At 47.0% G+C, this 19,685-nt stretch overlaps 8 protein-coding genes across 8 annotated transcripts; all 8 read left to right on the top strand.

Annotated features, from left to right (window-relative positions):
• Positions 1-326: 326 nt before the first annotated feature.
• TEOVI_000058600 (Bucentaur or craniofacial development, putative) lies at positions 327-1,238 on the top strand (the record flags this gene model as incomplete). Its single annotated transcript, XM_067223900.1, has 1 exon — positions 327-1,238. The coding sequence occupies one exon, from the start codon at positions 327-329 to the stop codon at positions 1,236-1,238; it is 912 nt and encodes a 303-aa protein (XP_067080001.1).
• A 249-nt stretch (positions 1,239-1,487) lies between these two features.
• On the top strand, positions 1,488-1,733 carry TEOVI_000058500 (uncharacterized protein; the record flags this gene model as incomplete). Its single annotated transcript, XM_067223899.1, has 1 exon — positions 1,488-1,733. One exon carries the CDS (start codon positions 1,488-1,490, stop codon positions 1,731-1,733), a length of 246 nt encoding a protein of 81 aa, XP_067080000.1.
• Positions 1,734-2,646: 913 nt separating this feature from the next.
• Positions 2,647-4,683, top strand: TEOVI_000058400 (carnitine O-palmitoyltransferase, putative; the record flags this gene model as incomplete). Its single annotated transcript, XM_067223898.1, has 1 exon — positions 2,647-4,683. One exon carries the CDS (start codon positions 2,647-2,649, stop codon positions 4,681-4,683), a length of 2,037 nt encoding a protein of 678 aa, XP_067079999.1.
• Positions 4,684-5,533: 850 nt separating this feature from the next.
• TEOVI_000058300 (uncharacterized protein) lies at positions 5,534-6,601 on the top strand (the record flags this gene model as incomplete). Its single annotated transcript, XM_067223897.1, has 1 exon — positions 5,534-6,601. One exon carries the CDS (start codon positions 5,534-5,536, stop codon positions 6,599-6,601), a length of 1,068 nt encoding a protein of 355 aa, XP_067079998.1.
• A 416-nt stretch (positions 6,602-7,017) lies between these two features.
• Positions 7,018-8,013, top strand: TEOVI_000058200 (proteasome regulatory non-ATP-ase subunit 10; the record flags this gene model as incomplete). Its single annotated transcript, XM_067223896.1, has 1 exon — positions 7,018-8,013. The coding sequence occupies one exon, from the start codon at positions 7,018-7,020 to the stop codon at positions 8,011-8,013; it is 996 nt and encodes a 331-aa protein (XP_067079997.1).
• A 635-nt stretch (positions 8,014-8,648) lies between these two features.
• TEOVI_000058100 (uncharacterized protein) lies at positions 8,649-10,382 on the top strand (the record flags this gene model as incomplete). The annotated part of the gene is made up of 1 exon (XM_067223895.1): positions 8,649-10,382. One exon carries the CDS (start codon positions 8,649-8,651, stop codon positions 10,380-10,382), a length of 1,734 nt encoding a protein of 577 aa, XP_067079996.1.
• A 577-nt stretch (positions 10,383-10,959) lies between these two features.
• TEOVI_000058000 (peptide methionine sulfoxide reductase, putative) lies at positions 10,960-11,493 on the top strand (the record flags this gene model as incomplete). Its single annotated transcript, XM_067223894.1, has 1 exon — positions 10,960-11,493. One exon carries the CDS (start codon positions 10,960-10,962, stop codon positions 11,491-11,493), a length of 534 nt encoding a protein of 177 aa, XP_067079995.1.
• A 764-nt stretch (positions 11,494-12,257) lies between these two features.
• Positions 12,258-19,589, top strand: TEOVI_000057900 (N-terminal region of Chorein, a TM vesicle-mediated sorter, putative; the record flags this gene model as incomplete). The annotated part of the gene is made up of 1 exon (XM_067223893.1): positions 12,258-19,589. The coding sequence occupies one exon, from the start codon at positions 12,258-12,260 to the stop codon at positions 19,587-19,589; it is 7,332 nt and encodes a 2,443-aa protein (XP_067079994.1).
• Positions 19,590-19,685: the final 96 nt, after the last annotated feature.

Genomic DNA, 19,685 nt, shown 5'->3' with positions numbered 1-19,685 from the left:
ATATATTCTTGTCCGAACACACTGTGTCCCTTTTCAATCGCAGTAATAGCGTTACTTTTTTTATACAAATGAAGGGGGAAAAACATCCACCCTTGTACTGTTTGTTGAATTCACATTTGCTTCCGCTCCCTTTTGATGTAGCACTCACAAGGAAGGAACAATACCGAATATCAACTTCTGGAACTGTGCAAAGCTTCTATAGCTGTTATTAAACTTAGTGGACAGGAAGGCCGAGGCGGAGGCGAAAAAAAGGCAGGGGAGAACTTGCATCTGGGAATAAATTTAGTCAACTCCTTATTGAATACCCATTACTTTGTTAGCAGATTATGAGTTCCAGCTCTTCTTCAACTTCAACCGATGTTGCAAACAGTTCCGGTAGTGACAATGGTGATGATTCGGTTTCTACACAATCCAACCGCAGTTCCTCTTCAGACTCCGTGTCCTTCATCTCCTCTACTTGTTCCATCACTGATCGCATAAGGGAAACAGGAGGGGATTGTGGTGATGCGGTAGCAACGGAACGCTTGGAACGGGAACAGCGACTCCGGAGGTTACTTTCACAGCGCAAGGTCGGAAATACGGTGCCTTTGCATGACGGAAAAATTGCAGAGCCTTTCTCTATGCGGAAAGGTACATTGGACCCGGATGACGGTGTAATTCTGTCCACTTTCTCCAACGCTCTCCTGTTCCAGCGGCTTCTCTCAGTTCTGTCGAGTTCAGATGCCCTAGCGCGTTCGCAGAGCTTCGATGAAGTGTTGGCTGTAGCGAACCCAATCTTCTTCCGCAAACTCAAAGCTCCTTTAGGTGAAGGCTCGACCGAAGCATCGCAACCGCAACACTTCAGACCTGTAGTGCATAGTGAATGTGCACAACTCGACCGCAGTGGCATAGTGGTACACCGTCGTAAGCGTGAGCGACACGGTCACTGGGTTGCGGCAGGGGAAAAGAAGTCCGCAATGGGAGATTCTTCTGGCGTGCGCACGATGTCAACCTCTTCAGGTCTCATCCAAAAGTCACATGCGCAGTGGGAACGGTACCTTACGAAGGAGTTGCAAGAGGAAGGTGTTTCCCTCCAGAGCTTCAGGCAACAGCGCCAGGACGATAGTTACTTGGAGAAGCAGAGATTTCTGGAGCGCTCCCAGTGGGCTGAATACCAACATGAACTACAGGTGGATGCACGACGAAGGGAGCTGAAGGCAAGCCGTGCTATTCGCCGTGGCGAAAGTGAGATGAACTAATTGCTTTGTGTTCATCACTTAAGATTTGTAAACGCACCTCTCCCACATCTTCCCCTGGAAGTTCGTGTAAGTTGTCCGTTTTTCTGGGCAGTACTTCCCATTTTGTGCGCGAAACCTTGTGTATTCCGAACAAAACATAACAGTACTCCAGGGCTATTTCTCTCTCACCAAACGCCTGTATTTTGTGTCTCCAAGGGTTTACCTCACCACTACCCGTAAGCACATACCTAGGGGCGTATCATTGCTGTGATGGGACATTCAGCAAAAATTACTAGAGGTGGCGACAAGAATCGTGTCAACCAGGGTCGACGCGAGGCTAAAATGCGCGCCCAAGGAGCAAAGCACCACACAGTTTCAGCCAAGGAATCAATCGAAATAAAGCGCGCACATAAGAAAAACACCCAGGCCATAGCGATGGAACTGCGTGCAAAGTCAAAAGCGCAAAGTCATGCGATTGTGACCATGGCACCTAAGGTAAAGGGACCAGAGGCGTAGAGCCATCGGCGCGGTAAAAATGAGGGCCACTTGCAATAAGTTGATGTCAAACAATGGGTGGGAAAGACTGAGCAGTGGGAATGCCACTGTGGACGTGGTTGTAAGGGGATGCAAGAGTATGCTTGGTGCCAAATATTCTTTTTTTTTTTGACGTAACTTTTCCCTTTTACAATTTTGACGATGCTACCACTGTATATTTGCCACGGATTAATTGCCAGTCGGCAATGACACCGTTCGTACCTGTTCCTGCATTTCGTTACCGTATACAAATGCATTCTTATTCTTTTAATACTCTTTTTTTTTCAGGTGGGTGGTGTTCGGGGAAAGCTTTCGAGGATGCACTAAATACATATATATGTATGTTACAATGTCGGATTGTTTGTTCAAGGATTGGTTTAAAGAGAAGTGCACCGATGTATTGTTGCACGCCGTGTTCTTGGCATAAGGTTTGTGTTTACATCGGAAACACATGTTCATACCATCAGGTGGCATCCTAACATTTGTCACGGCTTCGCCTTTTTTTCGTCGATGATTTGTTGTTATTATTAGTTAAGCAAATCGTGTACGATGAGACGAAAATATCACACCCAAAGTGAACACAACGAAATTTTAATGAAGGTTTGAAAACAACTGGGTTTCTTGCGAGAGTTTAAGTCATGGATCGTTTGTGTTCTTTGCATCAGCTTTTCTTGGCTCACTCCCTGCTGATCCTTCTTGTCAGCACAACGGGAAAACGGTTGTTACAACCCGTGTTTGTTTGTCCGTGATTTTACACTGAAAACCGAACCGTATTTATGTATTTTTCCACTATTCCATCATATGCCCTTAACAACTCCAGTGATGAGAAGATATGTGTATATATACTCGTATTTCCATCCTCTATCGTGATCCGGGATAAAGGTGCGTTAAGCAAATGACACGGGTGTCCACGTCGAAACGTCGGGTGGCGAAAGAGTCGCCGCTACCGCTTCCATCGCTACGAGAAATACTTGAGTGCTACGTAAGGTTTCTGGAACCTCTGGGTAATGTAGAAAACAAGGAGGAAAGTTTATCATTCATCAGAGGCGTTTTGCTGTCACTTCAGGCGAGCAAAGGATGCGCGCCGGACCAATTGAGAGATGCAGTGGCCTATTTCCGCTTGTTGGAATCCATCGCAAAGGCCTACAAGCAATTTTGCAACGAGTCTCTGCACACATCACACATGACACCTCTGTGGAACGCCATGTACCTCAGCACCAGAGATCCACTTCCCTTCGGCTGGAATTACACTCTTCAGCTGGATAGTCCGCCTCTTGACAATCTTGCAAAGGGTGTTGGTGTTTCAATGCAGGCCCTACGCGCTTCCATTATTGGCACGGCTTCTTTACATTTCCGCAGTTTGCTGGGAAATCCAAAGTTTTTTACCCCTGAATTTCAGGGTCGTGTGCCCAAGATGTGCCGTTTGGATCTCAGTTTATGTGGCGATCAGTTTACCCGCTTGTTTCGTACCGTCCGTATTCCTCATGAAGGTGTAGACGGATTGCGTTGGTCTCTCACAAACAAAGTCCTTGTGCTCCACAGAGGTAATGCGTTCGTTGTTGATTGGATTCGTTTCGGTGGGATAAACGGAAATGGCAGTTTAGAAAGGATTTGCGTGGAGGAAATTATTGCCAATGCACATCTGATAGAAGCTCTAAAGAGCAAGGCGTTATCGTTACCGCGAAATAGAAACACTCCGTTGGTTCTGGCCAACGGTTGCCGCAAAAAATGGGCACGAGCGTTTGGTAAGCTGTGGTTAGAACAGTCCTCACGTGAAGCACTGGACGAAATTACGTCCTGTAGTTTTGGTATTGCCTTGGACGAAAACACCGATCTTTCACACTGTTTACATGGAGGCGCTTGTCCGGAGAATCGTTACCCCGATATGAACGTTACATACGCTATCGGCCCAAATGGCGAAAGCAGCTGTAACATGGAGCACTCGTGGGGCGACGGAAGCACTCTCGCTGCCGTATGCGCCTTCGTCAATTACTACAATGTTTCGTTTTCCAGATGTTTTACCGGTGCAATCGACCCTCCTAAGACATGCCTCACGGTAATGGAGGCACATATGCATATGGTGCATTGGGGAAATGCCATTTGCACTCACGTACTCCAAGATATTCAAAAATTTCACCGGGATCATAACCTAAGGGTAAAACAAATGACATTGGCCCTGCGACGGGTAAACGACTTTGGGACCAACGAAATTAAACAACGTTGTGGATCGAGTCCCGATGCTTTCATGCATGCAGCGTTTCACATTGCACAGAAGCGACTTTTTGGGGATCAACGCTCGACCTATTGCGCTCTCCTGATGAAAAAGTATCATCACGGTCGGACAGAAACCCTCAGGACAGTTACACATAGCACGCAGACCCTTGCTAAATTGGTAGAATCCGCGAAAGGAGAACGGAGTTTTTCTCCAAATATACGAACGGCCCTTCATAATGTTAGTGAGGAGCACCGTGAGCGCATTATTCTCTGCCGAAGCGGAAAGGGATTTCATCGTGCGGTAACCCTGCTTTCGCGTTTCCATAAGGAAGTACAAGAACGGCTTCACCACAACCCTTCGACCGATGTGCCTTGGGATGTTAACAAAGGTGTGACCCACGTGGAGAAAATGTTCTTCGCTTCGCAGGCCCTTCGAGAGCTCTGTTCCGATTATTTGTCGACGTCTAACATGTCGGCCCCGGGAATACTCTCCTTTTCATTCGCAGCCACTCATCCTGATGGTGTTGGCATTGGATACTCACTCTCTCCGAAACAACTTGCATTTACTGTTTCTGCGTTCACGGAGTGTAAGCGCCCCCTGGCTGGAGATCAAGCGTGCGAGGAAACAAATGTTGCTATTGCATTTGCGAATGCTATCGAAGATGCAGTGAAAGACCTCTATGATCGCACGGCACTTCCACTCCAGTCGAAGCTTTAGGAACTTTCCCTTGGCGATGTGCCGTAGAGATGCGGATAGCCAAAGTAGGCGAAGAAGTCACTGTTGTCGCTGTCACGAACCTCACAACTTGTTTCTGAAATCATGGCACCCAGATGTTTAACTTTCTCTTTCTTCGCGAGCCGGCTAATCATTACTGTGGGCTTTTTTTTACTTTTCACGGGATTAAAGTGGGGTGCGACTCTACCGTGGTTATACTATCATCAGGGCGCTGCGGGTTCATTGCGTGCGCGCGGTTGGCTTTGCCGGCGCCGCCAGAACCAACGATAAGAGTGTGAAGAATGGTATCGGTGATAAGAACGGAGAGTTCCCTGAGGACTACCGAAATGTGAGGCTACTTTCGGTGAAGCAACGTTGTGTATGAGTGCCGTGGGGACCGGTTGCCGAATTTTTTCTTCTTTATTCATTGTGGCGAAGTTTATTTGTTGGTATGCTTGTGACTGCAGACGCCATAGCTGGGACCGCACTATCGTTATTAACCTAACTGTCGAGGGGGTTTTTAATCACATCTCCACCATACGCTACCGTTCGACAGAACATGAATCTTGTGTAACTGTCTTTGCGAGGTCTACATGCCTGTGTGCATGCAAACATTGGTGTCAAGGTTTTCATTTATGTTTTGGAGGGGGCTATTTTGAAAATTAACAATCACTGCATATATGTTTAGAGCTGCCGCCACCAGCCTGCTTTCCCTATCCAAACAAAGGGAACCGCACCAGTTACATTTTCTGATGCCCGTACACTCGGCTTGTGAACCTTCAAACATTCGTGCTCCCATACTTCTTTCCATTTTTTAAAATTTCGTCACACTTATGCAGAGAAAAAAAGTGCAATGAGTTCACACTCTTCTCTTGGCGTCGCCGTTGTGACGGGTGGCGTGTCGCTCGCTGGAGCGTTAGTGTGGGGGGCGCGGTGGGGCAAATTACGCTCCCGCCGTGCTGACCTTGACAGGCAGTACGCCGATTCTCTTGCGGAAACGAGTGCACTTGATGAAGCCCGTTTAGCTGGAGCTGAGCTGCTGCGACAGAAGCGGAAGGAATCAGTGCTTCTTCACGAGGCAATGGATTCAATTTGGAAGGATCGGTTCGAGCGGTACAAACAAACTAATAAAGAAACACATTCCTACTTGAGAGCCCTACCAGAAGCTCTGGGAGTTCTCAAGGGGGTTACAAATCACTACCAATATATGGCTAGGGAAATGCGGAAGTTTATTGGTTTCGATGTGGCTTGTAGTAAGGTTCACAATTTTGCGCTTCTGCTTAACCACGGTGAGAAGGTAGGAATACAGAGAGTGTCCGAGACAATTCGGCAGCTGCTTGTCGCTGAGCCTCTTGTTCGCGTCGTGTGCGACAGTCTGTTGGATGAAGCTACAAACTTCAGCTGCCCTACCTCAATTAGTGAGTCTAGTGATAGTTTTGTCTTCTGTATGGAAGGACTTGATCGTGCAGTGGATGCCGCTGCTGCGCGTTATATCGAATTGCAGAAACCTAGCATGGGGGAAAGCCCACCAAATGTGTTTTGCCGTGTGTTGCGGAAGATTACCACCGCATTAGAGGCTAATATGTTAAGCAGATGCGATATCATTATGAAGGAGGAGCGTCAGGCACTTCGCAACCACCTCCTTCGCGACCGCCGACAGCTGCACACAATGCATGATTTGGTTGGAGCAATGCGCTACGTGGAGGAACTCTCTCGCCACTTTCAGGACAGCGCCAAGAATCCCGCAAGCGTCAACATGTCTGTTTTATCTGATCCTGAGGTGCTTTTGGCGCGGGAACAGCTTTTGTTGTGGCGGCGTGCAGCAGCTATTTTTTTGGTACGCCAACAAGCGAAGGAAGCATTAAATTCTTATCACCTTTTGTTGGCCGAAACGTTAACAAAAACGAGGCATCCGTCATAGTACCGCTAAGATGTAGGGTGAAGCAGATCCTGCGTGTCGTGTATGTGTGAGGTAGCAGGGAAGCCAGATGGCGGCTGGTGGGGCAAGGTTATTAGTATTTATTTATGTGAAAGGGAAGAGAGTTTAGGGGGAAAGGAAATCCGCTTTAACAATACCAACACAAAAATAAGTAGCTGCATCTGTTGATGGTAGCACGCTCCAGTGTTCTATGTACAGTGCCATTTTATCTTCTTCCTCTCTTTCCGTTTTGCTTTCCCTCTACTGGCCCCAGAAAGGTGAGAAAAAAGAAACAAAAGGAAGAAACCAATTAGTTGAAGGGGAAAAAGGAGTAAAAAAGTAGCAGTAAAAAGAGGTAATAATCACCTGTTGAAGTATACGGATCTACTTCAATTTGCATCGCGAGGTACGTCCTAACAATGCCTGAGGCTTGCTTTCTCTGTCTAGATTCCTCGGAGTTTATGAGAAATGGAGATCAACATCCCAATCGTTTCTTTGTTGTACAGGAGGCGGCAACTTTGTTGGCCAATGCGAAAACATCAGCCAACGCTGAGAACACTGTGGGTTTCTTGACACTCGGAGGCAATGCCTGTACAGTCTTTGAAACCCTCACCTCAGATGTGGATCGCGTTATGTCCACCATGTCGAAGATTTCAATCAGTGGAAAACAATGCCACTTTTCCAAAGGGCTGCAAATTGCGTGCCTTGCCTTAAGCCACCGAACTAACCCGCGTGCAGAAAAACGTATCGTCGCCTTTATTGGTACTCCGCTAGGAGAAACAGACGGTGAGTTGGAGAAGTTGGCGAAGAAACTTCGTAAAGAAAGCGTAGCAGTCGATGTTGTAAGTGTAGGTGTACCTTCGAACGTTCCGCGCCTGACTGCATTCGTTGAGAGGCTCAGTAATAACGGAAATTCACGGTTCTTAAGCGTACCAGCTAAAGTTCCTCTCATTGACAGTTTGATGTCGAGCGCCATATTTATGGGGGAGGACAGCAGTGTAAGTGGAGGAGGCTTCAATGGTTCTTCTGCAGGTTTCTCCGTGGATCCGACCATGGACCCGGAAATGGTGCTCGCCATTCAAATGTCGCTTGAAGAGGAGGAGCGACGTCAGGCGGCGGCGGCGGCTTTAAATTCTAATGCTGCTGAAAGTGAAACGGTGGAGAGAACGGATATAAACATGGATGAGGAGGCACTAAGCCTGGAAAATATGACCGAAGAGGAGATGTTACGTCGGGCGTTGCTTTTGTCTCTTCAGGAGGCTAATAAAGGACAGGCTGCGGCGGGGTCAAACGCAACAAATACTGCCGATGACGAGGCTTTTGCAAATGAGTTGGAGAAAGAGTTAGAGCGACAGAGCAAGGAAGAAACTCTACAGGGTAAGCACGACGATCAGAACGAAGAGAAGGAGGACTAATGGGGTGTGGTGTTGAAAAGGAGAGGTGTGCCCACATGTTCCTCCAAAAGCCGCAAGGAAAGACGTGTTTTCACGTACGTTAATCTCCCAAGCAAAAATATGTTTTGTCATTTAACCCTGTGCTTTCCCCATCCTTGAAGGTCCGTGAAGGTGATCAACTCATCTCCATGCTTCCTTGCTGCGATGCATATCCACAGAAGAGACGAGGCGAACAGATGGAAAGGGAAGAATGAAGACAAAACCAAAGACACGAAGCAGGCGGAGGGAAACTAGCAACAGGATATGCACTGCACGAATCCGATGATTTTCCGTGTTCCACTCGCGCGACCTTTTCTTCCACCGATTGGAAGTTGAGTGTTTCTAAAATTCCTTTTTTTTCTTTTCTGAGGCATATGGTTATAGGCGTTCTTTCTCCTTTGTCCCTTTTCCCTATTGGCTACCGAATGTGCAAGTTTGTATTCGCTCATTCCCCTCTTCGTCACCCTTTCGGATGGGTAGATTTTTTTTTTGTTCTTTGTTGAGTGCGTTACCACCATTTCGTTGTATATTTCCCTTCTAATTTTCGACCCTTTTCATTTAAAAAAAAAACAGCTGCTGTTAAGTTATTACCAATAAGTGTTCTTTTAACATCGACAATGGTACTGGCATCCATTCGTGTGCTGGTGTGCGGCACCGATTTTAGTTCAGTTGAGGCGGCACTCGGTGGCATGGTGGAAAATAAACATCACGCCTGGAACCGACGGTATGAAGTGACATGTACCTCTGTTTCGGGTGTCGAGCGTGCTGACAGCCGCCTTTTGTCCACTTGTCATCTTGTTGTTCTTACGCATGGTGCCATCACACCTTCTTCAAAAGCAAGTTACGACAATAAACCCACCATCTCCATTCCGGGAACATCGAGTGACGCATTGACGTTATTACAGGGTTGTGACTTTTACTATGGTCAATATAATTTAAATGATCTACGGGTAGCGGTGGTTGACATTGGACTCTCACCGTTACACATCATATGGAACGGTAGTACCCGCTGCATAACAGAAACTGGGGAATTGTCCTTACGTCGTGCCTTTTGGCTTTTTGACAAGGATGGTGACGGAGTGCTTAATGAGGAAGAAATTCTGGCATGGCAGCGTTCCGCTGCGTCAGTCTCATTCTCGAAAGGTGATATCGCCGATATGCTGGCTGAAGTGTCAATTCCGAACGCTAGCATTCCAATGAATTTCGATTTGTTCAAAGCTGTCCAAGTATCCTATTTGTTAAAGAACGATGCACGGAAGGTATGGGCGACGCTGCACATTACGGGTCTACATCCCACCGGGCTGCCATACTCTTGGCGGGATATAAACGCTGTTCGCGTCAGCAAGGAATGTAATACCTATTTATCACATCATGCCATTCAGTTTTTTAGAAACTTGTACAAACTTAAGCGGTTCCACGATATTGACGACATGTGGAGCGTCACTCCCGGCTGCCCATGGGCGCACATCAGCGGCTTCATTAAGTCTCGGATACCACTGGATAAATTTATCGAATATTGGAAGTACATGGCGTTAGTGAAGCGTGAGGTGGTTATTCAGTATGCTCTTTACTGGGGTTACAAAGGTGACACAAGCATCCTCTTCCAGCTTCGCAGAGCTCGCCCGTATCGGGAGCCGGGGGAAACGGTGCCAAATATTATTACTGTCTTGGTCCTTGGTGCTCCCGGGTGCGGTAGAAGGAGTCTTATTTTCACTTTAACGGCTAATGATGATGAACTCTACGATGACCAGACAATACAGCAGGTTACGTATGTCCGGACGACGACATTTTTCGTTCGCAAGGGTATGGAAGAAGCGCCTCAAACAGTGGCGTACGTTACTCTTCCTATCGATTCAGCTGGTGAGCTACTAGAAAATGTCGTGCAGGAAAAACAAGTGGACGTGGTTCTTCTCTGCTATGATGGAAGCCGCGTGGCGAAGACGACACCTCCAATCATGGATGCTTACGTGAGAGCCACTGGTTCGCAGCAGAAATGCCACAATTTGCCTTTCATAGTTGTTGCCACTAAGGCTGAAGTTTCCCACGAAATTGAGGAAAACGTTGCGGAGGCGCAGCTTGCTATGGAATCCTTTTGTCGTGAAAACCAATTGTTGTGGCCACCGGTTGCGACAAGTGTGGAAAACCCTGAGGAAACAGAGATTGCCACTCTTAACGAGTATGTGTATGCTGTTGCCAAACAGCCGGAGATTGCCGTTGCCAGTCCACCCATCACAACAATACGCATACTGAGGCGAGTCGCTATTGTGTCATTTGCAGCTTTTGTTGTTGGGGGCATAACCCGCTTCCTCATTAGAAAGGTCCTGGGTACCTCACGGAAGAAAGGCCGGTAGGGTGTTAGAAGGAATATATGTTGTTGTCGATGTCGTGAAGAAGAAGAAAAGAAGGAAAATGAATACGGTGGAAACCTTCATATCGATGTGCGCATTGTTTTACCGCTTTATTTTTACTCTGACTATAGGGTGGAGGGGGTATCCCTACCCATTCTCCAATCCTACTTACGTTTCGCATCCCTCTCCAACTAGTATTAGTTTGTATTTCCATGTAGACGCTTAAGCAGATAATGGTAACGAGGCCACCAAACTTATGTGATTCTCTTTCCCCCCTCCGGTACCGCTAGTCATTTCCGTAGAAGGTAGTTGCGGTTTGTTCGACCCCTTTTAGTCGGCATTGCTTACGGTCCTCGTAAATTTTCAAATAATTCACCCACCCCGATCATTTCTGCCTCTCAAGTATTTATAGCCTCCGACAAAGTGTCTACTGTTCCTACAACTGCACGCTTTATCCACGCTACTGTAAGCGGTTGATTTATCAATTTTGTATTTACTTGTTACTGTTTGCGGTCGTGTGCAGTGGGGGAGGGAATACTTCTTCATTTTCAGCATATACGCACTATTTGTGTCGAACAAAATGAACCCAAATGCTGTTGCTACTTTTGCTGCAGGTTGCTTTTGGGGAACGGAGCATTTCTTCGTGCGACAATTTGGCGCTGCTCTCATTTCCCACAAGGTTGGTTTTATGGGAGGAAAAGAGCTTCCTGAGATGAACTATCAATTGGTGAAGAAAGGGGACACCGGTCATGCAGAAGTTCTTCAAGTGACTTACAACACTAATGAACTAACGTACGACGCGCTACTCAATTTTTTTTTCCGCATGCATAACCCCACCACGCTAAATCGACAAGAAGGCGATGTCGGTACACAATATCGAAGCACCATATTTTATCACAATGAGGAGCAGCGGAACGAGGCGGAAAGTTTCATCGAAAAGTTGAATGGCGGCGACGAAAAACTACGTGAGAATATTATTAAAGCATTTGGTAGTAGTGCTAAGGTTGTAACAACGTTGGAAAGGGCGTCTCGCTTTTATCCTGCTGAAGATTATCATCAAAATTACCTTGAGGAAAACCCCAATGGGTATTGTGCACACCGTCTCTACTGGTGAATGGCACAATTTTTCTCCCCTAGAGAACTCTCAAATCTCCCTCAACTCCTTTCATTTTTTTTTTTGATAAACCGGTTTGTACGACAGCAACTACGTTGCTGTCAGGTATTCGGTTGGATTCCAACATTTAAAACAAAAGAATTAAAGCACATCCTACCGCGTAGCGAACACTTCATGCTGGTGGTAACTTTCCAGGTGAGGGGGGAGGGGCTGTTTTGGATCCTTTTTCTCCCTTCTGTGCTTCATCTCTCTCTCATTTAAAAAAAAAAGTGTTTAATCTCTTTGTTTAATTGTATTTCACGACTCAAAGGAAACGAGAGGAGTAAGTGAACTTGGGTAAAGTAAGTTAGCGAGCGGTAACTGTCCCTAACTTATGTATTTGTTGTAATTTTTTTTTTCCAACTGCAAAGGAGGGGACAGCCAAGAAAGAGAAAAGAAAAATGAACCTCATGGTTTGAATAAAGAGAAGATGGTGTTTTCGTCGCGGCTGTCGTGAATAATATATATATATATTTTTTCTTTTCTAATTTGTCGGCGCGTGGCGCAGTTGGGAAAACATCGTGCTGAAGAAGCATATTTCGTATAATAACTGACGACTGGTGGCGAGTGGGATCATCAGCATCTAACACTTGCAACCGGGTCGTTGGTTGTGAGAAACTTACATTTGCACGGGAAATTCTTGCCCCTATCATCTAATCTGTACTTCCTTTTCTCTACGAACGTGCACAGGTATCAGGGCAGTGGGCCACTACGGCCCAAAAAAGATGCAACATATTATTTCGTTTTTGTTGGCCCGCGTCGCGAAAGTGGCGGATGTGAACCCTTTCGATGTGGAGAGTTCTTTAACCAAAAGGTCACTTCGAATTCGCAACGTCAAGCTCAAGAAGGATGCACTGAGAGATATCACTCAGCTCCCTGTCGAATCAGGTCACGTAACGGAAATTCACTTCGACATACCGTGGCCATCATCCAAAGATGCTCTTGTTGTTCATGCCAAAGAAGCGAGGCTACATTTGAACACATGCTCTCATTTGGCCACTTCTGATACTGAAACGGAACTGAGTTCAGACATCATACGAAGCGGTATAACAGAACAAAGCATCCTTGGGAATAGGAACTGTGCTACATCACCATGTAACTCAAGTAGAAGTCACTCACGTGTTAGTTCGTCGACTGCAAGCCCCAAACCTATTGATCACACGAAGGAGCATGCGGACGCACATGATGACGAGGATGAGTGCATGTCTTGTTGTAGCGAAGTTAGTTCATCCTCAACTTATGTAGACCCGGGGGGCAATGAGGCCGTAGAGGGGGAGGAGGGTATCATATCATACCTATACGGCGTGGTCAAGAGTACTATGTCCGGTTTGGTGGACAGAAAGATTCTTGTTAATGTAGATGTCCTCACTCTTATGTTATCGGTTGGACCCAACTCGAACACAAGACTTGAAATAGTCTTCCGGGATCTTGCAGTACATGTGGAGCCATGTGCTTGTAACGGAACTGAAGAGATAAAAGTTGTGAAGGCAACCGTCAGTGACGTGACTGCTAAGGCGTTTGCTGGAGAGTTGTGCGCCACGTTCGTGACCACTGATGTTGCAGCGGTTTGTGTTACATCTGTATTCCTGCGTGGAGTTTTGTGTAGGCAAAACGTCACCATATCATTGGAGCAACAGGTGTCTCTGCTAGTTAACCACGACGTCCTCCTCGCCTTGCACGCTTATTTAGCAGCGAGTCGCTCGTTTTTGGAGCTTCCTGTGTACTGCCACCCCCATATACATCTCCGTGGCTCCGCATCCTTGTGGAATTATGCGCATTGTTGCGTGATGGAGCTCCTTCGAGATCGAAGGAGGAGGTACAACTTTACTTTATCTCATATCCGCTCTTTTGCAGAAGCGCGGCGTGCATATATTCAACTACTGAATTACTGCCACCAAGTGGGCGACATTTCAGCAAAACTAGACGCAATGGTTGAAATCGAGCAGAAAGTTCGCTACAGGGATGTCATTTTATTCCTTAGACGCACGGTGATGGAAACATATGCCAGGACATCAGTCACCTCTGATATAGCAAGTGATGGAGGTAAAGGGAGGCAGCTTGTAGATGCAATAATGCTTTCCATTCATGTGGACATTGGTGAAGTGTACATTTACTTTCCAACGGGAACTGTTATGCTTCTGGGTGAGATTACCCTTGTTAGCCGAGTGGACGAGACTAATGTTCACATTGGGGACGTATCACTAAAAGATGACAGCATGTGGGAAACTCTGCGTCTACCGGGTGCTTCTGACGTGCCGTTTTTTAGCTTTCAGAAACGCAGGACGAAGGGAGCGTGTTCCCTAAAGGTAAATGTAGAACCTACTCGCATTGCATTATCGACACCGCGACTACTCGAAACAATCAAACCGGTAGCCTCCATTCTACCACTTCTCTTTGTGGAGATGGTTGCAACATCAAGAACCGCACCAGCACCATCATCTCGTGGAACCATGGAGAAGATGAGTTTTGTTCTACCCTTCCTCCGGCTAATTATCGACGATATCAATGTCGAATGTGAGAAACTCTCGCTAATAATCATTAAAGGAGATGCTCCGAGGGGCTCACAAATTGGAGTTTCGCTACACGCCCTGTCCGCACACTTTGGTGAGGGGGCCCACGAATTAGTTGCGCCCATCAATGTGCGAATGGGAGATGAGGGTAACATCATTGTTTCTGAGTTAAAGTTTAATATTTGCCCTGCATTTTGGGAGTACCTTAAGCATATTTGTAGCGAATGGTCAGAAGTTGCTTGGGTCGGCTATGAGTCGTATAAAGGGGCCACCAAGCGCACACAGAGATCGAGCAACGCCAACGTTTCTATTTCGAGCTGGGAAGAAATTTTTACCGCTGCAGATATTCATCAGGTATCGAGGAGGAAGAAAAAAAGCCAGTGTATTTGCATAAAGTGCATTCAGTGTTGGTTTGTACCAACGGAAAGCGTCATAACTATTGGAGAAACGCGTATTTTTTCCTCTAAGAATGTGAGTGACGAGAATGTTCTTTGCATTCATCTGCGATCATTTATGCTTACAACAGAGGATGCTAGCAAACCCTTTTTCATCATTGATTTTCCTCGCGGCGCCAAGTGCCGGGTGGCTTCGCTATTGAAGGGTCGTTTGTTTTGCGCACTGGCGTCGTCGAGCGTCGTGGAAGTTACGCTGGGAGTGTTCTCGACGCAGAAATTGCTCTCTGCATCAAATTTACAGTTGGGATTGAGCCACCCAATGTCTCATTTTTCGGTCGAGACAGTTCAAGTTTTAGACGCAGTGGAGGTTGCACCCCTTCGTGTTTCTTTTTGTTACCGGTTGCACTCTGCTTTAACACATAACTTTCTTCCACCAGTGGCTTGTGTCCTAATCAGTGTGGGTTCCGTTTGCGTGCGGGTTGATCGGCTGACTGCTGGGGAATTTAAGCAAATTACTTCAACGATGGAATCGTGCGGCGCACTTTTCGTAAGTCCACATGCGTGGAGGGAATGGTGCTGCGCGTTTCCGCATAACAGTTGCGAAATTGCAATAGCACTCTGCAACACAACTTGCGTCTTGTCATTTGGCGAATCTGGGGTCCTGCAATGTCGATGCAGGATCCCAAATGCGGGCAGTGAAAGCGCTCTTTCCTTTTTCAATCGTTTCAGTGAGTTTTTTCATGAACTACGTGATTCACCACCCGCGCTATTGATTAACAGCTGCGGTGCATACACAAAGGAACTGTACATACCCGCTGTGGACGCTGAGGTGCTTCACCCTCTTTTACCTTCCTCTTGTTTGAAGGTGGAAGTCCGTGATCTTTCTGCCTCATTTCTCTTCAGAAAAGAGGCGATGTGTGTGCTTGGAGTGCATGCGGAGGGTGGTTTGACCCCTTTGAAACTGAATGTGCAGTCAATAACAATGTATGGTGGGGATGTTATTTCATTGAAATTGGAGGCGTTGAAATTTGTTCTCGCCTCAACAGCTTCCACGCAGGACGCCCGTAAATACGGTGCGGAGGCAACATCCGTTTTATCAACCTTTGAAAAACAGGCGCTTGTTGAGTTGGAATGCATTGAACTCAAGACAAACTTGTGCGACACACCGTACCCGGTTCGGCAACTGTTTGATGCACTATTGGATATACGCCGCATGGCTACTTCACTATCAAGAAAGCACGTTATCACAGCAGATTACCTGCATGACGTGTCATATAACCTCGATATGATCGGCTCGTGTTTCTTTAATTGCCCGGGCAAAGTTGTTAACGTTGTGGAGTGCGAGTTTTTAGCTGTTCGTGGAAGTGCTCGCTTAGTAGTATGTCGGGGAACTCATGTCCTTTTTCAACGTTGTCGCATCTCCACGTTGATTCGGAGTTCTATTGCAGTTGAGGATGAAAGTGGATCTTTTCTTCTTTTGGACTGTGATGACACAATCAAAAAACTTGAAACCCATGAAGCAACGCAACTTGATGCTCCTAATGCGAGTGACATTTTACGTTGCATAGTGCCTCATGGACTTCATCTGACGATTCACCGTAGTAGAGGGGAACTTCTTTTTCCTACGGGTTGTCAACTTACATTTGCGTTTACCCTCGTGGGTGACTGTTTGTGTCCCACCTCTTACGGATTGGGGCTTCAACTCTGTTTACAAAACAGTTGGGTCGACTACATTGATGGCAGCGTTTGCTCGCGCGTTTTTTCTAGCACCACTTCCGCTGTAAACGTCGCAACAAGGTGTAAAGAGCATATTGGTACCGTGAACGCCACACTTCAAGTTGATCGTGTTGGGGTCCCCATGGGTTTGGTTGAAACAATGCAGCAGCTCATTGGCGGGACGAGTTGTCGCAAAGGTTTCAACGGAAGATCAAGGACATCGCCTCTGCTGTGTTATAAACGCTTGAAATATCTTTTCGGGGAGGGGAAGTGGTCTATTGCTGTGTCTGCCTTCCCCATCGATATCCTCCTTCGCGGTGGTGCATCGGTTGCGCATATGGCCGTTAACAAGTCCCTACTCCGATCGAAAGTTGAAGCTGATGGAGGAGAAGCGCATGTGGATTTCCGATTTGGTGTACAGGAATTAACATTGTGGGACTTCTGCTCACAGTCCTACAAACGCGCGTTGCAGCGCCCTCTGTCAGTCGCAGCAGTTGCTCGTTTGTTAGATTCGAAACACGTTGCATGTGAAACTTTACTCTCTTCACTCGATCTGTCTGTTTCGATAGAGCAAATGAAATTCATTGCATCCTCCTTCCTTCCGGGAAATTTTGGAAGGGGACTTACGGTACCCCCCACGGTGGAAGTAATTAACCAGCTTGGGGTATCACTGGTTTTGGACGTCGATGACGGGGAGCGCGTTGTGGTTAAGGAGCGCCAAACATTTTATGGTAACCATCTTGTCTTTCCACGTTGCATTCACTCCGTTGACAACTGCCGAATATCGCATTTTGAGAGTTACCGAGACCCCAACCCAGAGAAAGAACTCACGGATGTGCTACGCAGGGCGTGTGTCGTTACATTAACATCTGGAGAGAAGGTTCGAATTGTTAGGCAGGTACTCGACCACACCCTCTCTCAACGTGTGAGCTTCCGCACCAGTTTTCAAATTAGCAACAGGTTACCATGTGGTGTGGTGCTTGGGGCTATCGATTCCTCGGTCGGTAAGCTGGAAGTTCCTCCAGGCGAAACCTTACCTGTCCCCATTCACCTTATTTCTGGGGACGACATATCTCTTTGCTTGATGTCCTCCAATAGTGCCTGCACATCTGAGCAGCAATTGCTTAGCGAAGGCTCATTGAGAATTTTATTTAAGTTGGCCGAAGAGCGTGGGGATGATTCTATTGGGCGTCTCAGGAAGTTTGTGCTGGGAGACGTGCCAGTATATATTGATGTCACTTATCTTCTGAGTGGCGGCGTTCTCACGATGTTTCTATCTCCCGCACGACTTGGCATTCATAATGGAACCCGTTTTAATATGAAAGTGTTACTACTAATCAGTGATCTTGTTGTTGAGGAATGCATTATCGAACCGAGCGGCACTTTTTTTACGCTGCAGCACGATCCCTTTGGTCCAAGGGTGGATTATGTTTTTGAAAGTATAGTTTACTCAGACATCTATTTCAGTACTGATCGTGTTGAAGCGTGTTTCAACGAAGGATCGTTAAGACAGAGGGTTCTGATGAGGCACAGGGAATTTCCCTACAAGCGCTTCTTTGAACTGGATATTGGACAGCAGGATGTTGGCAGCTGCACTGCGCCTAGTGTCTGCACCGTTCGCCCCTATGGCGTCTTTGGGCTTAAAAATAACTCTGGTACGGATGTGAGGTTTACCACCGAGGTAGGGAAACCAACTGGTTTGATCCGGGATGGCGCATTGAGTCACGCAACAGGCCGAAACTTTGCATATCTACCCCTTCACACTCGCCTGGTATTACATGCGGGAGAACTGAGTTCCGTTTCTTTTGAAGTTACCGAAGATTTTGAGGAACGCCCGCTCTTCTGCGCACCGATGAGCGTCAAAGGCACACATCTCGGACAGCCTCATCTTTTTCTCATGCGGTCTCGAGTCGATCGCTTCGGTTACTTCATGGAGCTAATACCACCTCTACTTTTTACCAACATGGATGATTTACGGGACCTCCAAGTAAGACACGTAACGAGAAGGGGTGGGTTGTTTACCGATGAGTTGCCACACTGTTTCACAGTTCCCGCGGGGGGGACGGTATCTTACACTGCTCTAGCGAATGATGAAGTTGTAAATTTTGCATTCGCATGGAGCGCAAAGGGTAGCGACACAACTGTAAACATCGAATTTAGCGCGCCTGTGGCGGTGAGCCTCTTACCACAGACATGCTCATCTGCTTTCATCGAGTGCGGAGACACACACCATGAGATTCGCGTGTTCAAGGAGGACCGCTTCGAACCAACTGTGGTGTCAGTCAGTGAACCGCGCCCCCCATACGTGACTGTCGTCAACTTAACATCGCACAACTATGAGACGGTACCCCGTATGAGTGTCTCATCGTACACTCCTCATTCCTTAACTAGTGGCGAAGTGGTATTGGTTCTTCGTGAAGGTGTTAACTCTTCACGGAGATTCCGGGTCCTTCTGTCCCACGGAACAGAGGTAGAAATTGGAAACGATGTAGCAGCCTTCATTCACCAAAGGAAGGACACGGTCGGATGGGTTATCACCCTTGTGACAACATGCGCTATTTCTTCGCTGCGAAGTGGCTTAGGAACATTGGTTGGTAGCGCTGTGATAGTTGAGACGCCTGTAGAGGAGATGATGTTGCGTGCTGGTGTGAAAGCATGTGGTATTGGTTTGCTTGTGGAGGATGGGGATAACATTCCAATTAACTGCGTGGTGGGCCGATGTGAGTCGTGGTTGGTTTACGAACACAAGAGGGTGACAGTTCAATGCACAGTGTCCAATATGCGCAGCAATGGTACCTACAACGGGAAGATGAGCCATGAAATAAAACCCTTCAGTATTGATCTCACTGTTCGCGACGCACGAATCGTCGGCAACGCTATTCTTGCCTCTTCCGTGTACAGTCACGTCACGACTCTTGAATTGGAACTATCGGACACCTTTGTGTATCAAATGCGGAGGCTAGGAAGACGCTACAAATCCTCAGAAACTAACAAGGATTTGGAGAATGTGGTACGTGTGCAGCGCGGCATGCTTAGTTGTTGGAAACTACTGAAATTCATGAGTGTGCAGTTCCACTTTATAAAAATATCCGATATATTTGTGCTCTTCACGTACGATAGGAGTGACCGCCCGCCTGAGGACATTATTTTTAAAGGATCTCACGTTGGTAACATTTTCCCTTCCATTCACCGTGCTGAAATAACTCTTCCCGGTACGCACCGCAAGGACTTCCATGGCGCTTCACTGGCCAACGTATGGAGCGCGTGCTGTGAAGCTGTTATGATGGAATTGTTGCGGCAGGTGCCTCAGTTGGTCTCAGGTGCAGTAGTTTTTCCATCCTTTTCGTCCATTCAAAGCGTGTTGAACCGCATTGGGGCCGTCATATTTTCTTCCAACAGTAAGAATATCGACGCATCAGATACTTTACTGCTATAAAGGTGCGCCAGAGACAGTCGCGTCTCAAAATTGTTCTACCCCGCACACTAGTTCGTGAGTGGCAATCTGTCATCTTCACTTGGGGGACAAAGGTGA

This window comes from Trypanosoma equiperdum, assembly GCF_001457755.1.
Source record: "Trypanosoma equiperdum strain OVI genome assembly, contig: ctg_1, whole genome shotgun sequence".
NCBI lineage: Eukaryota > Euglenozoa > Kinetoplastea > Trypanosomatida > Trypanosomatidae > Trypanosoma > Trypanosoma equiperdum.
This window is presented reverse-complemented; position numbering and strand designations above follow the sequence as displayed.